At 50.5% G+C, this 13285-nt stretch overlaps 4 protein-coding genes across 4 annotated transcripts; 2 read left to right on the plus strand and 2 right to left on the minus strand.

The window, feature by feature from the left end:
• Positions 1-429: 429 nt before the first annotated feature.
• EDB91DRAFT_1337509 (uncharacterized protein) lies at positions 430-2008 on the minus strand (the record flags this gene model as incomplete). The annotated part of the gene is made up of 8 exons (XM_041325581.1): positions 1849-2008; positions 1753-1806; positions 1478-1591; positions 1290-1386; positions 1176-1236; positions 926-977; positions 784-818; positions 430-594 (listed from the first exon to the last, which is right to left on the minus strand). The coding sequence occupies exons 1-8, from the start codon at positions 1928-1930 to the stop codon at positions 430-432; spliced, it is 660 nt and encodes a 219-aa protein (XP_041175374.1). The 5' UTR covers positions 1931-2008.
• A 691-nt stretch (positions 2009-2699) lies between these two features.
• Positions 2700-7418, plus strand: EDB91DRAFT_1143275 (uncharacterized protein). The gene is made up of 9 exons (XM_041319079.1): positions 2700-2785; positions 2835-3051; positions 3082-3146; positions 3183-3259; positions 3293-3343; positions 3374-5819; positions 5851-6260; positions 6353-6642; positions 6712-7418. The coding sequence occupies exons 1-9, from the start codon at positions 2725-2727 to the stop codon at positions 7358-7360; spliced, it is 4266 nt and encodes a 1421-aa protein (XP_041175375.1). The 5' UTR covers positions 2700-2724; the 3' UTR covers positions 7361-7418.
• Positions 7419-7646: 228 nt separating this feature from the next.
• On the plus strand, positions 7647-8312 carry EDB91DRAFT_542114 (uncharacterized protein). Its single transcript, XM_041327655.1, has 4 exons — positions 7647-7768; positions 7823-7870; positions 7926-7988; positions 8034-8312. The coding sequence occupies exons 1-4, from the start codon at positions 7678-7680 to the stop codon at positions 8129-8131; spliced, it is 300 nt and encodes a 99-aa protein (XP_041175376.1). The 5' UTR covers positions 7647-7677; the 3' UTR covers positions 8132-8312.
• Positions 8313-8404: 92 nt separating this feature from the next.
• EDB91DRAFT_542170 (uncharacterized protein) lies at positions 8405-9300 on the minus strand. Its single transcript, XM_041327656.1, has 2 exons — positions 9008-9300; positions 8405-8948 (listed from the first exon to the last, which is right to left on the minus strand). The coding sequence occupies exons 1-2, from the start codon at positions 9255-9257 to the stop codon at positions 8707-8709; spliced, it is 492 nt and encodes a 163-aa protein (XP_041175377.1). The 5' UTR covers positions 9258-9300; the 3' UTR covers positions 8405-8706.
• Positions 9301-13285: the final 3985 nt, after the last annotated feature.

Consider the following 13285-nt stretch of genomic DNA (forward strand, 5'->3'; position numbering starts at 1 on the left):
TTCCAGAAACGCCTGCGCATTATAGGGGACTTAATATGGGAATTTATTGTGCGAGGTGTGTGGTCCATGTCTCTCGGTTTATGGTCCTCACGTTGATATGATGACGCAGGACGTATATGATGGATCAGCTTCTATATGGATCGTTCAATGTCTGAGTGGTGCGTTGCGATTGGCCTTTCTCCGCCTAGCTTTCGAGCGCGGAGTCCAGAAGGTAAGCTTTCGATCGAAGCGCACAGTGGGAAACCTGGCTGGCAGTGTAAAACCCCACCTCAAGCATTGCTATACACACTGAAGTCCCAGGAATGCGATCAAACACTTGTACCAGACGGGTAGGGCCTAAAACCCATTCGAAGCCAAGGGTGTACTGATGGATTCACGATTCCTATGGGACTATTCTTTGCTCCCCTGTTGGCTACGCAGATCTGATTGTTATACATCATACAAAGGAACTGGAGAGTCTGTCACCAACATTTTGTGGACGTTGGGCGACTGGATAATGAACGAGTAGGTCTTTCGCTTCCTTGGCGTGTCTTCACCGAATGCCGCTGATTGTGTTGTTGTAGCAATGTCATGTATGTAGATTGCGATGGCACCCTACACACAAAGCTGCTGATGAAACTCAATTAGTAGTAATGTTTGGCTGACTGAGAATAGGAAGAAGGTGGCGATTGATCAGGATACATAGCGCGCTTCTTACTATCCTCGTTGGCTCTTTCTCGCAGCCTTGGTTAGTCTCTTATTCCTTTCCTCACCCTTGAGTATTATGATGAGCGAAGAGCGTACCAAAGAGAATAAGTGAGAGTTGTGTACACTTGCGACTGAAGGCAAGAAGTGGTCCCTATTTTCCTCTCGAAGTTCTATCTTCTTCAAATTCGCAATTAATGGCTCCCAAGCAGTTTGGTGAGCGAGTCTGTTGGTAACGCACCTCCATCATACGGCACAATTTCGTCTGCATTCGCTGATATTAAATAACCCATCTATATTTTGCTTCATATCAACAAGGCGGAAAGGATCACTATTCTATCATCCATTCGTGACATTGTTCTCGCTCTGCCGTCCCAACTATCCACGCCTGTGCTGCTGCTCTCAGCCGCAACCTTGTATTTTTTCCTAAGTATTCAGATTCTTCGATGCGAGTATCAGGTACCAAACACGAAGGATGTGGGCGTACTTACTCGTGCTTGTATAGGTACTTGTGTGTCGACTATCACCGCTCGATTGGCAATTATGATCAGCCTGAAACTATTCAGTATGGTGATTAGCGCTAATGATGAGAAGATGGGCCTGACGCAGTTTGATTCTTCAGCGGATTTGCAGTGAGGAGCGGCTCTGCCATTGAATGGAGACGCATTGACGTTGTTGTTGCCCGTAGTGAAAATATATCATCTCCACGATCAGGAAATGACATTGGCAAAGATGTCGTAGTGAATATATCTGTTAGGTCTCATGCGATAGAAGTTATACTTCCAATACATACTTCTACGCCATGGGACCTGACGGATATATGAGCTTTCCTCGTCCGACGAGTCAATGAAAGTGGTTTCGGGGCCGAGGATCTCGTGTGGGGGATGGAGACGAGGGGTCGTTTGATCTGTGAGAAGGACTCATTTCATGAGTATACGTGGACACCCCGGTATCAGATAGAAGGGGTTCAAACCTAGCGGGAGTCCTTGGTATAACCAGACCGAGCATCCCCAGCGAAGACTTGATGGCTATGGGAGAGACACGTCATTTAAACGAAGTGAAACATACAATCAAAAGACGTCTGCCGAATGACGGCACGGCGCCGTTCGTTCGTCGGTTGCCCTTGGGAACCTTATCATTTTCCGTAGGTTGAATAATACGTACCAAGACTTGTAGCACAGCTGGAACAACCATTTAGCAGCGCGGCTAAACGTCTGGCTAGGGTTTTCAACAACGATGAAAACATGTGGGATCCCTAGATGAATGATGACGCGCGCTTATTTAGATATTCTAGGGTGCGCACGGACCAACTGTAAAAGCCTGGTGGCGGCCTCGAGGGAGTTTGATTAAAGTCACGCGTTTAAATTCATCCGCGGCAAATTCCGTGAGAAGTGTACCTGAACCGATTGAATCTGCACGTGTATTAGATCACGATCGGGGTGATTCATTTCTATCGCTTCACCTTTCAAAGTTGCTTTCTTTTTGCTCCCACTACCACTCTGAAATCTATCGAGCTCAACGTACGACACAACGACAAAGACGACAAAGACAACGAAGAATAAGAAGAAGACGACGACGACTAATCTTTAGGTGTCTTTGGTCGAGAATGAACGTGTCTGATCTCCTACAGGATTCGCCTAGCCAACATCGAAAACGACCTTCTGCGCATGACGGCACAAGTATGCCGACGACCACGAGCTCTTCTTCTCCTCCTCAGAATGTACCAACTACATCGAATTCAGTTTCACCAAATACTCGACCTACTCTAGTTACTACCAATGCCCAGTACCCTACCGTCAATGCTCCTACTGCACCGCCATCCAGTTCTTACTATTCACCTTCCCCATTCGTACCACAGCGCATCACACCGAGGCAAACACCCGAACAACCAATGGCTAGTCTCCAACACCCTCACCCTCACCCTCCCTGGGGTCCTCGTACAACTTCGGGGTCCTCACCATTGGTAACTGGGAGTGCTAGAGCGCCATTATCCGGAGGTACTGTCTTCTTTTTCTGTTCGTCATTATCAACTTTTTAATCATGAATTTTCGATTTCCAGAGAGGAGTCCACGTCCAAACTTACCTACTACTCCTGCTATACGTCCGTTTTCATCTTTAACCTACAAATTTAATACTAACCCCTCCTACAGCTTCCCCTCAAATCCAATCTCAACCCCCCAAACCACCCTCTCTCGAAAAACGCCCTCCTCCAACTCCAAACTTGAACCCAAATCTCAACAATCCAAGTCCTAATCTAAACCCAAATCTCAACTTTCGCGATAGAGAGCCGACTATGCGCGACCCCCATCGCGAACGTGACCTTGGTCGCGAACCACTCCACCCCCGTGACTTGCGTGACCCTATATTGTTGCCGAGGGACCCTGCCCTCTTGCCCAGAGAGCGCGATCCTGCTTTGCTATCTATACCGCGTGAGAGAGACCCTGGTTTACTCCCCAGAGAACGTGATCCCAGAGAGAGAGATACGTTGCTCACAAGAGATCCTCATTTCCAACGCGAGCCTCTTGCGCTTGGCCGTGGCGAGCCCCTCCCGAGGGAAAGAGACCCTCTTAGCCTTGTTCGTGGCGAAACCCTATCGAGGGAAAGGGAGAGAGAGCCCCTGCTCCCACGCTATCGAGATGAGCGGGAGAGGGATATGGATGTGATTCGTGCTGCTGCGGCTGCGAGGGAGAGGGAGCATGAGATGGGCATGGAGAGGAGAGAACCGTTGGGTATGGATAGGCGTGACCCAGCTTTGGATAGGCGCGACCCGGTTATGGATAGGCGCGACCCTGCTATGGAAAGGCGTGACATTCCCATGGATAGACGTGACCCACCCATGGACAGACGCGACCCGGCCCTTGACAGACGTGACCCACCCATGGACAGACGTGACCCAGCCCTTGACAGACGTGACCCACCCATGGACAGACGTGACCCGGCCCTTGACAGACGTGACCCACCCCTCGACAGAAGGGAGAAGGATAGACGAGACCACGCACACCCAATGGACCGCTTCGAACCTGGAGCCCGTCGTCCCCCATCCGAACGTGGTCCCGTCCCTGCAGGCCCCGGCGTACTCCAACTCCACCCTGGCCCTATTCATCCCCATCCCCACACCCATGCACAGCTAGATCGGGACAGGGAGCGAGAAAGAGAACGTGAAAGAGAACGTGAACGCGAAAGGGAACGCGAAAGGGAAAGGGAACGCGAAAGAGAACGCCCTCATGCTATGGTGCCCCCGCTAGACCGTGAACGCGAGATGGCGATCCATAGGGAACGAGAAGCGTTGCGTGAGAGAGGGGAGAGGGAGCTTTTGCCACAACAGCAGCAGCAACAACAACGGGAAAGAGACAGGGAAAGGGACAGGGACAGGGAACGCCCCGGAGACATGCAACGAGATAAACCCAACACTGCTGAACGAGAAAGGGTAGGACCAGGCCCTGGCCCCATCCCCGGCTCCGGCCCCGGACCCAGCCATCGCGCATCTCCACTCTCCAGACCCCCATACGTACCAACAAATACCCACACCCACCCATCCCCACACGCACATACGCACGGACACACACCAAACCATCCGCATGCCCATATTCCGGCGCACACTGGACATAGTCATCCCCCGCCTACGCAGGGTCGTGGACGGATGTTACCAGGACAGGGACAGTTCCAGGCGTTGCCTCTCCCGCATGCGCATGAGTGGGATAGGGAGCATCCGCAGGGGCAGAGGGTGGAGAGGGAGCGTGTGGATCTGAGGCTTCCTGGGCCTGAGAGAGATAGGGAGCGGGAGAGGGAGAGGGAGAGAGAAAGAGAACGGGAGAGGGAGAGGGAGCAGAGAGAACGCTTACCTTCTGATCAACGCCTGAGCGAGCGTCCTGGTCCAGGGGAGATCTTACAGTTGAGGGACCCAGCGCTTTTGGTGAGAGATCGAGAAGTTGTGGTGAGGGAGCGGGGTGACTTTATGAGAGAACGGGAGCCCAGAGAACGGGAGAGAGTTGGGGAGAGAGAACGCGAGCCAAAGGTGCTTTCAGACCGAGATCGGGAGCAGAGAGAGAGGGAGCATAGGGGTCTCGAACCGGCTGATCGACGCATTGGACGCCGTACGCATTCACATCCGCAACCTCAGGCTCAGGCGCACTCGCGGATACCGTCTCCCATGATAGAAGAGAGGGAGAGAGCGATGATGGAACGTGAGCGCGAGCACTTTGAGCGTGAGAGAATGGAGAGGGAGAGGATGGACAGAGGACACCTTGAGCGCGAGTACATGGAACGAGAACGGGAGCGTGGGATGGGTATGAGCATCACTGAGCGGGAAAGGATAGAACGCGAACATCTCGAGCGAATGGAACAACAGCAGCACATGGACGCCCTCGAACGTGAGCGCTTCGACGCTCTCTCTCGCGAGCGCGAACGTGAACACCTTGATCTCATCTCCCGCGAACATGCCGAAGCCCGTGAGCGTGCGGAGCGTTTGACACTTGAGGCGATGGAGCGTGAACGCGCTGAACGTGAGGCCCTCGAGCGCCTTCCCACCCCACAGGAACTTGCGCTGCTCCTCCAATCCCGCATGGAGCGCTCGCATGTTAGCCTCGGGACTTGGGTCTACCCCGCATTACCGTTCCCATGGTTTTTCGGAGAGCATATGCCCTGGATGAAAGAAGGAGAGGCACAGGAGATCGGAAAAGATGGCTTGGTCATCCCTCCGGAAGTCCGTCTCACAGTTCTCATCCCATCCTCCTTCCTCCCTGCATTACGACCACACAAGCTACGATTATGGGGTGGAGGATTGTTACCCCCTCCGCCGATACAATTTTGGCCTGTACATGCGAACTTGGGTGGCAATGCAGCTGGAAACGGAAATGGGTCTGGCCCTTCCGGATCAAGCACCACGCCTAACACCTCAGGAGCTGGTACAAGAACGACGCCAAACCCTGCACAACCTACTTACCATCCAATGCACGCCCCCCGCCGACGCGTCTACACGGACGACTCAAACGTTCTCGCATGCGCCGTGCACGCTGGTCTTCTAACATGGAGCGCCGTCTCCCGCGCAAAGGAAGAAGGCAAAGACATCAAAATCGTGCTTGGAGTCGTGCCCACCGTGTCTAGTTTTGGAGGCAACGTTCCGAGCGATGCAAGCAGTCCGAGATCCTCCTCCTGTCGTGAGCACAGGGATCGCGCTAGCGAATGGAAATGGAACGCCTTCGAACGGCGTCACGCCCTCCGCACCGAACGGGATCACGCCTAGCACCTCTCAGTCTTCTACTTCGCAGCCGTCTCATGTTTCTAGCAACAACGGTACCAGTGGTATTGCAGGAGCTACAGCGCTTGATGGGATGGGTTACGCTGGTGGTGTTTGGGCGAGCCGGTTCGTGGGTGGATGGGGGGAGGCGTTTTATGGGCATCTGAGTGCCGGGTATCGTGTTGGTGCTGCGAGTGCGAATGATGCTGCGGGTGCGAGACAGGGACAGAGGAGCTTTGAAGAGGAAGCGGAGGATGATGGGAGAGGTGTTGTTAGTGCTGGTTGGGGGTGGGGACATGATGGGAGTGCGGTTGAGGTTGTGGATGTTGAGGTTGTTGAGGTGGGTCTTTTCTTTTGTTTTTCGTTTTTCGCTGCTCTTTATTTCTATTCGTATTTTGGTGGTTCACGTACTGATGCAAGATCATATTACAGAAGGGCACCGCACGAGGTCCTGGGCTCGGGCGACGCAACAGGTCGCAGAGGCTACAAGAATATGCGACGCGTCGTACGGCTTTGGCACTTTCTCCCTCATCATCTGCATCACCACCACCACCTCACACACATTTATTCGCTGACGTAACTAATGGCCGCAAGCGACGCCGGATTACCTTTGACGATATCAGCGTGAATGGGAAAACAAACGCAGACCCCGAGAACGTGGAGGAGCTGCAGAAGATGCATGCGCGGACGCTGGTGTTTGGTGGCCCGGGGGTGGGAGCTGGGTGAGTTTTCATTGCTTGTTTTCAAGGATAGTGCTGGTTGCTGACTGGATATTTTTATGCGTGGTGTAGATTCAAATACAGCCCGACACTCCTTGCATGTGCGCTCTTCCCGCACCTCGCAGACCCTGCAATACGTGTATCCTTACCTCGAAAGCGGCGGAAGATCGTGCACACGCAGGACCCATCTGCAGGGACAGGGGACGCGAAGATGGACGCAGACGGTGCTGGTGATGAGAGTGGGGACGAGCGACAGGCAGTGGTTCTGGAGAGCGACGGCGAGACGTATCTTATTGCTCCTGGGCCTAGCCCGAGTGAAGGGTACATATTGTCTGTCCTCCTGCCTACACCTTCTATGGACGGGAAGGGACCCGGAATGGACGCCGTTGATGAGCCTGTGGACGATAAGAACACGGTGACAACTACACCTGCACCTGCGCCCAAGACGCCTCCACCCCCTTCGAGTGCTGGCGAAAACGCAACAGATGCTTCCGATGCGCCAAAAGACGATCAAAAAACGCCAGTTCCAGATCCACCTCCAGCGCAGCCCATATCCGCTTCCCCGCCTTCGGAAAAGACAGTGCCCCAGAGCAGTCATACAAAGGTCATCAGAAGCAACCTCCAGGATACGGATTTCAAGTTTGAGCAGGATGGTATTGTTGTGTGTGGGGAGGGTGACGAGATGAGGGTGAGAGTGATGCGATGGAGGTGGTATCTATAATACTTACGGGGCTTTGTTGCGCTTACTATGCTTAGAATTAATATTGCTTTGGTCATGCATAAGTTCTGTCATTTCTAAGTGGCATGCATCTTTGCAGAGTCTCAGATACTTATCTATCGCTCAATTTTTCGGACGGGTTGCTGACTCGTAATGGGTGTCCGCTAATTGCTCCATCTGCCTTGAATCACGTGTTGATCAAATCAACATCTTGACATGTGTTACTATCAACAAAAGAGCCCGAACCGTATATGTGAATATATGTCGCAATGTAAGACCTTGTGCACAACTTGTGTATGTCTTAAAAGCTGGATCACAGCATGCATGCTCATGTAAGCTTCACAAGGCCTTGCATGCTTTGGGCTCTTTTGTTGGTGACGCAAATACGCCCGTCACGACTGCACCAAAATTGTATACATGTTTACCCAAAGCATACCTCATAGACTACTTGACATTGATAATTAGTGTCCATGGAGTGCACATGCCACCAAAATTCAGGTCTTTCAGGGTCCTGTGAGTATTTATTTATTCAGATTGTCTTCCTGGCTGACCTGGCTGCTGTGGCGAGTCAAGAAGAATGAGCGTTTAGCTGCGGGTAGTCAGTTGAACTCCAGAGCGTACGACCAGGAAAGTATGTCATCATCTTTTTCCGAGGCTCTTCTGACTCTTCTGGAAGTCCCACTAATGGCAACAAGTTTCTGTGGGGTGTTTCATAGGACAGTTGCCGTCATGAGTAACCGAGACCTAAGACCACTGGCCGAACTAGCGCGATAGCATCAAATACTCTCATTTCCCTTGTCTTCGTGCCGAGCCAAAGCCTTATCCCTACAAGTCCTAAAGGAGCACGATAGGATAGGTATTAAATAAATTTTCAGCATCTGCCGCCCTATCCTATCACTTCCTGTTTTCGCTGGGCAACGTTGAACTGACCTGGGTTCTGATCAGTGGCAGTGAAGTCATGATTCACCCGGTCATCACAAACAAGTTGAGCTATATGACTATTGGTGGTATTCTGCGGCGCGTTGCTTATCTCGATCTCTGCTCAAGATCTAGAGGTGACGGTGCGCACCCCACCAAGATTCAAGTCTCTCTGAGTCACGTGAGTATTTATTTATTGTAAGCTCATTAGTATCTTCCGTGAGGCATGCTCGATGTGAATGTGTCAGCGAACACGAAGCTTAGGTGTGTACGATTTGTCCCATTCCAAAATTGTTGGTATATTGTAACTTTTACAGAGGCGTATTGCACAGATGAACAGAACCTTACAAGACCAGCAAATCAAAGTTGCAACGTCTACCGTCACTTCATCCCGCTAGACGGGATTGACTTGGGATGCAAGAGCGGTTTGTTTAACTGATAAAAACGATAGTAAAGCCGTATTCGTCCAAATAAGCTAAATTAAAATTTAACGACCTACCAGCTCCAGTGCAACCTGGCGATCCTACGTTTATCATGACGCACTCGCCAAACGAGTTGCCGCTCAAAACTATACTTTCGCGACCGTGTTCCAATGGCGCTATCTGCTTCACCAATGGAAGCTCCAAGGGTGTGGGTTCTGTAGTTGGGACTACGCGCTCTAACTTGGTCACGGCTTATTTCCAAGGTGAGTCGTCTTCGGGTACGTCAATAATGTGAAGGACTCACTGGAACCGATGCAGTGACTTGAAAATATGTTGATGGTTCCCCCTTCCGCAATGTGGTTGTTCTGCATGATTATGACGGAGTTGTTTGGGTTCATGGTTGACTGTTCGAGATTCGGCAGGGGAGTACCATTGGTCACGGAAGCATGACCAGGCAATGGTCTCGGCATTGCATTAGCATCTAGGAGTGGGGCGACGGCGAGGGGAAAACAGGACTCATTTGAGGCACAGGATGAACACGCTCCAGTGGAAGCATCCATTGAAGAGGTATGAGGATGATGGAAAAACAAGAGCGCACCTCTCTTAAAAAGTTTCTTGTGCAGGGCCGTTAAGATTAATACATCCGAGACACGGTTTCAAGTGGGGTGCGTGGTGTTTTTCGGGGAGCAGCGGTCAACGGTCAAAAATGGGCGCCCACAAGATAAGCACGCATAGTAAGCTTCGATAATAAGTGCACGCTCCCATCAATATCTCACAACTTCAATGAACCGCCAGTTCCTATTTTTCCATCTTACGCCTTCCAAACCCATTGAAATCCATCAACGGAAAGTCCAAATGTGTGTCTACTGTGAGGTACAGATTCCAAAGAAGCAGTTCACTTAGTCTCAGCTAGCTGGGGTAACTAAAGTTGCGGCGATCACCATGGTCCTGCGATTCGTGGCGGAATTGCAGACCTTCGCTTTTTGCGGATGATAACTCAGTACTCAGGTACTAGTACCTGTCCAATGCTATTTGCGTAGCGGTATACAATTAGCTTCCTACTCTCGCTCAGGCCAAGCTCATGAGGCCTTGCGAAAAAATGACCCTGTAGTGCAAACAGTAGTAGCATCAAGCTTTTACCTTGCTGACCAACGAAAGGTAACGGCATACAAATCAAACGGCATATCCTTAACGCCTAGTTGTAACACAATAGAGCGCATTCGCTTCGGGCGAGCTCCATCGGTCATGAAAATGTGGACGCAGTGTTTGTGGTATCCCTCTCGGACTCGCGCTTCGCCTTGAAAGCAGAATGTCATCGTTGCAAGCGATCATACCATAGGACGATGAGTATGTTGAAGAATACTATGATAAAAAAGAATTAGCCTAACCTTCAGGGCCAAGTAATAACCATAGTCCGGGGAGCACTTAGTCCTGGCCCTCCATTAAAGCACGTTAGTGTTCCGCGGACATTACCGAACAACAATAAAATGATATCACACACCCGAAGCCAATGGCCACGGTAATAAATGATGTGAGTCGTATCTAGCAAAAAAATTAAGAGTGATGTGTTCCCTGTTACGATTCCCCCGTTCGGGAGCCGATCTATCTCGGAATCGTAACATACAAGCCATGGAACCTAAATGTGGCAATTACCCTAACTATATTCGGCATGAACGCCACCTTGCATTTTGCGATGTCCGTGTAGTACGAGAGCATCCTCATCCTCATCCTTGTCTTCATCTTCCTCATCATAGGTCACCCGTTTTTGACTGCGTGAGACCGTTATGGCCAATAGTCCCTGTAGTGATTTCAAATTCACGACTGCTGCGGTGGGGATGCCCAGGCAGGGAGTAGCGGAGCCAGGAGGAGATCACAGAGTCAGGAGAAGGTCACGGGGTAAGTAGGCAGGGGTTCTAGAGGTTGAGCAGTGAGGAGTCATAGTGCTTGCGTTATAAAACACGCCGTTCTGTCGTTCTGTCCATTCCATGTGTCGTTGCATCTGGCGGGTCACCGCGTCCCCAGGTCGGTTGCTGCGCTCAGCGTCAATATCATTCGTGACTGGTTATGTATAAATTGCTACCGACATCCGGAAGCCAGTACTTGTGTAGGCTATGGATAATGGTGATAACAAAAAAATACCTGTCATACGGATAATAGTACTGGGCCTAGCCGAAATGCGCGGTCAATAAGAAGGCTGCAGATCATCCGTGAGCGCTAGTGAGCATTAGCTACGGGGACTCAATTGAGCTCTGAAGAATCACGTCCAGTCACTGGTCAACCGTGACGTGTTTCCGCCGAAACTCAGAATTTTCTTAGTCTCCCCTAGGCAGACCAAAGCATAGTATTAAACGGTAACTCGTTCGGCGAGTGCGTCACGATCGCCAAATTGCACTGGAGCTGGTAGGTCGTTTAGTTCATCCAAACGAAAATCGGCTGTATGATTATTTGTATCGGTGGGACAAACCGCTCTTGCACCCAAAATTGGCCACAAAATCTAGCGGGAGGAAGGGTTCGCTGATCTTGTAGTGCAATCACCTGTACGCCTATGTAGAAATGCAGTCCACTTGTTTTTTAAAAATGGGACGAACTGTATATGCCTAAGCTTCGACGTACCTGCCTCAAAGGTAATAATAAGCTCGCAAAAAATATCAATACCCATGGGAGGAGCGCTAATTGCATGATGGTGGTCCCTCAGAATGTTCCGTGTTTCCTTTGGAACAATTCTACATTTTGGTGGATACTCGAAGAGCACATGGTTGCACATAGCATAGTGTAGTCATACTACCTGCAAATAGCATACAGAACCCGTAACGGGCAGTTCAGCGGTACTGTTCAACAAAAGGCGCAGGAGTGACACTAATGATTATTTCTACTAGATGACAATATCAACACAACCACAAGTTGCAGAAGGATTGGACTCACTAATATAATACCACTGCTTGAACAAACCCATACTCTTCGCTCGGTGCGGAACCCAATATGTCGCAGTCTCTCCTCCCTCCTCGACACAGGCACCCCTAGTGTTGTCGAGATGAGTCTGAAGAACCATGGGAATTTAGCATCGCTGCGGGTCACGAGCTTCTCACCGAGCAGTGAGTACTGTACATGTAGTCTATAGATTGTTCGAGTCACATGATTTAAAGCTAATAGCCATAAGCCGCCACAGCCTGTCCCTTGCGCACAGATGGTGGTCATCTCGTTTCTTCGTTACTAACGCCAGTCGGGGCTATGTAGAACTTCATCTGGCACTTGAATTTTCACGTCAATTGAACCTTGGAGCTCTTTCGGACCGATCTCAGCCTCCCCCGTCTATCACACCCCCGCCGGTCTCTGGGGTGCCACGCTTCTCACATATCTCTTCTTGCCAATCCAAACCCCGAACTTTTCATCAGCAGTACCATCACGTCACAACATCAAGAATAGTAAATAATAATTCAGCTGTTGCTCTATCCCATTTTTCACTGGGCAACATCCAACTGCCACTTGGGCTTCTGTGGCCAGTGGCAGCGAAGTCACGATTCACAACAAATTCGTCCCGACAGGAGCATACCTGCGCATCTCACACAAGCTACAAGCCGAGCTTTAATTCAGTTTCTGTTCAACAGGCAACTACACGATGTGGTGCGCGCATGCAACCAAGATTCAGGTCTCCCTGGCTCTTGGGAGTATTTATTTATTCATTAATATCTTCCGTAAGGCAGGCTCGATGTGTACTGATTGTGCCATTCCAAAATTGTTAGTACACCACAACTTTTACCCGTATTGTACAGATGAACGACAAGACCAGTAAATCAATGTATGCTGTCACTTCATCCTACTAGATGCAGATGTTCGAGTGGTTTGTTTAACTGGCTCAAACAATATTACAACTTCTGTCTGTCCAGATAAACTAAACGACCTACCAGCTCCAGTGCAATTTGGCGATCCCACATTTATCATGACGCACTCGCCAAACGAGTTGCCGCTCAATACTATGCTTTCGCGACTGTGCTCCACTGGCTCTACCTGCCTCACCAATGGAGGCTCAAAGGGCGTGGACTCTGCAGTTGGAGCTACGTGCTCCAACTTCACCACGGCTTGTTTACGAGGTGAGTCTTCTGCTATGTCAGACATGTGAAGAACTCACTGGAACCGGTGCAGTGACTTGAAAATATGTTGATGGTTCCCCCCTCCGCAATGTAGTTATTCTGTATGATTACGATGCAGTTGTCTGGGTTCATGGTCGGCTGTTTGACAGTCGGCAGGGGAGTACCATCGGTCAAGAAAGCATGCCCGGACGATGGTGCTGGTGTTGCACTAGCATCTCGGAGTGCAGCGATGGTGAGGGGCGAACGGGACTCGCTTGAAGTGGAAGTTTCCATTGCAGAGATATGAGAACTGCTGGTAAAAGCAGGAGCATGCCTCCTTTTTTAAAGGTATCTTATTGGCGCCTCGTTTGCAGGGCGGCGGTCAAGGGTGACGGGATCAATATCTCGGTACGGATTAATATCTCGGTACGCCATCCCCGGTGAAACTTTGAAAGTAAGCATGACAAATAAAGATATCTTTCTAGTGCCTCGTGTGCAGGGTGGCTGTCAAGGATGACGGT

Source organism: Suillus paluster, assembly GCF_016628075.1.
Source record: "Suillus paluster strain FC165 chromosome Unknown EDB91scaffold_41, whole genome shotgun sequence".
Lineage (NCBI taxonomy): Eukaryota > Fungi > Basidiomycota > Agaricomycetes > Boletales > Suillaceae > Suillus > Suillus paluster.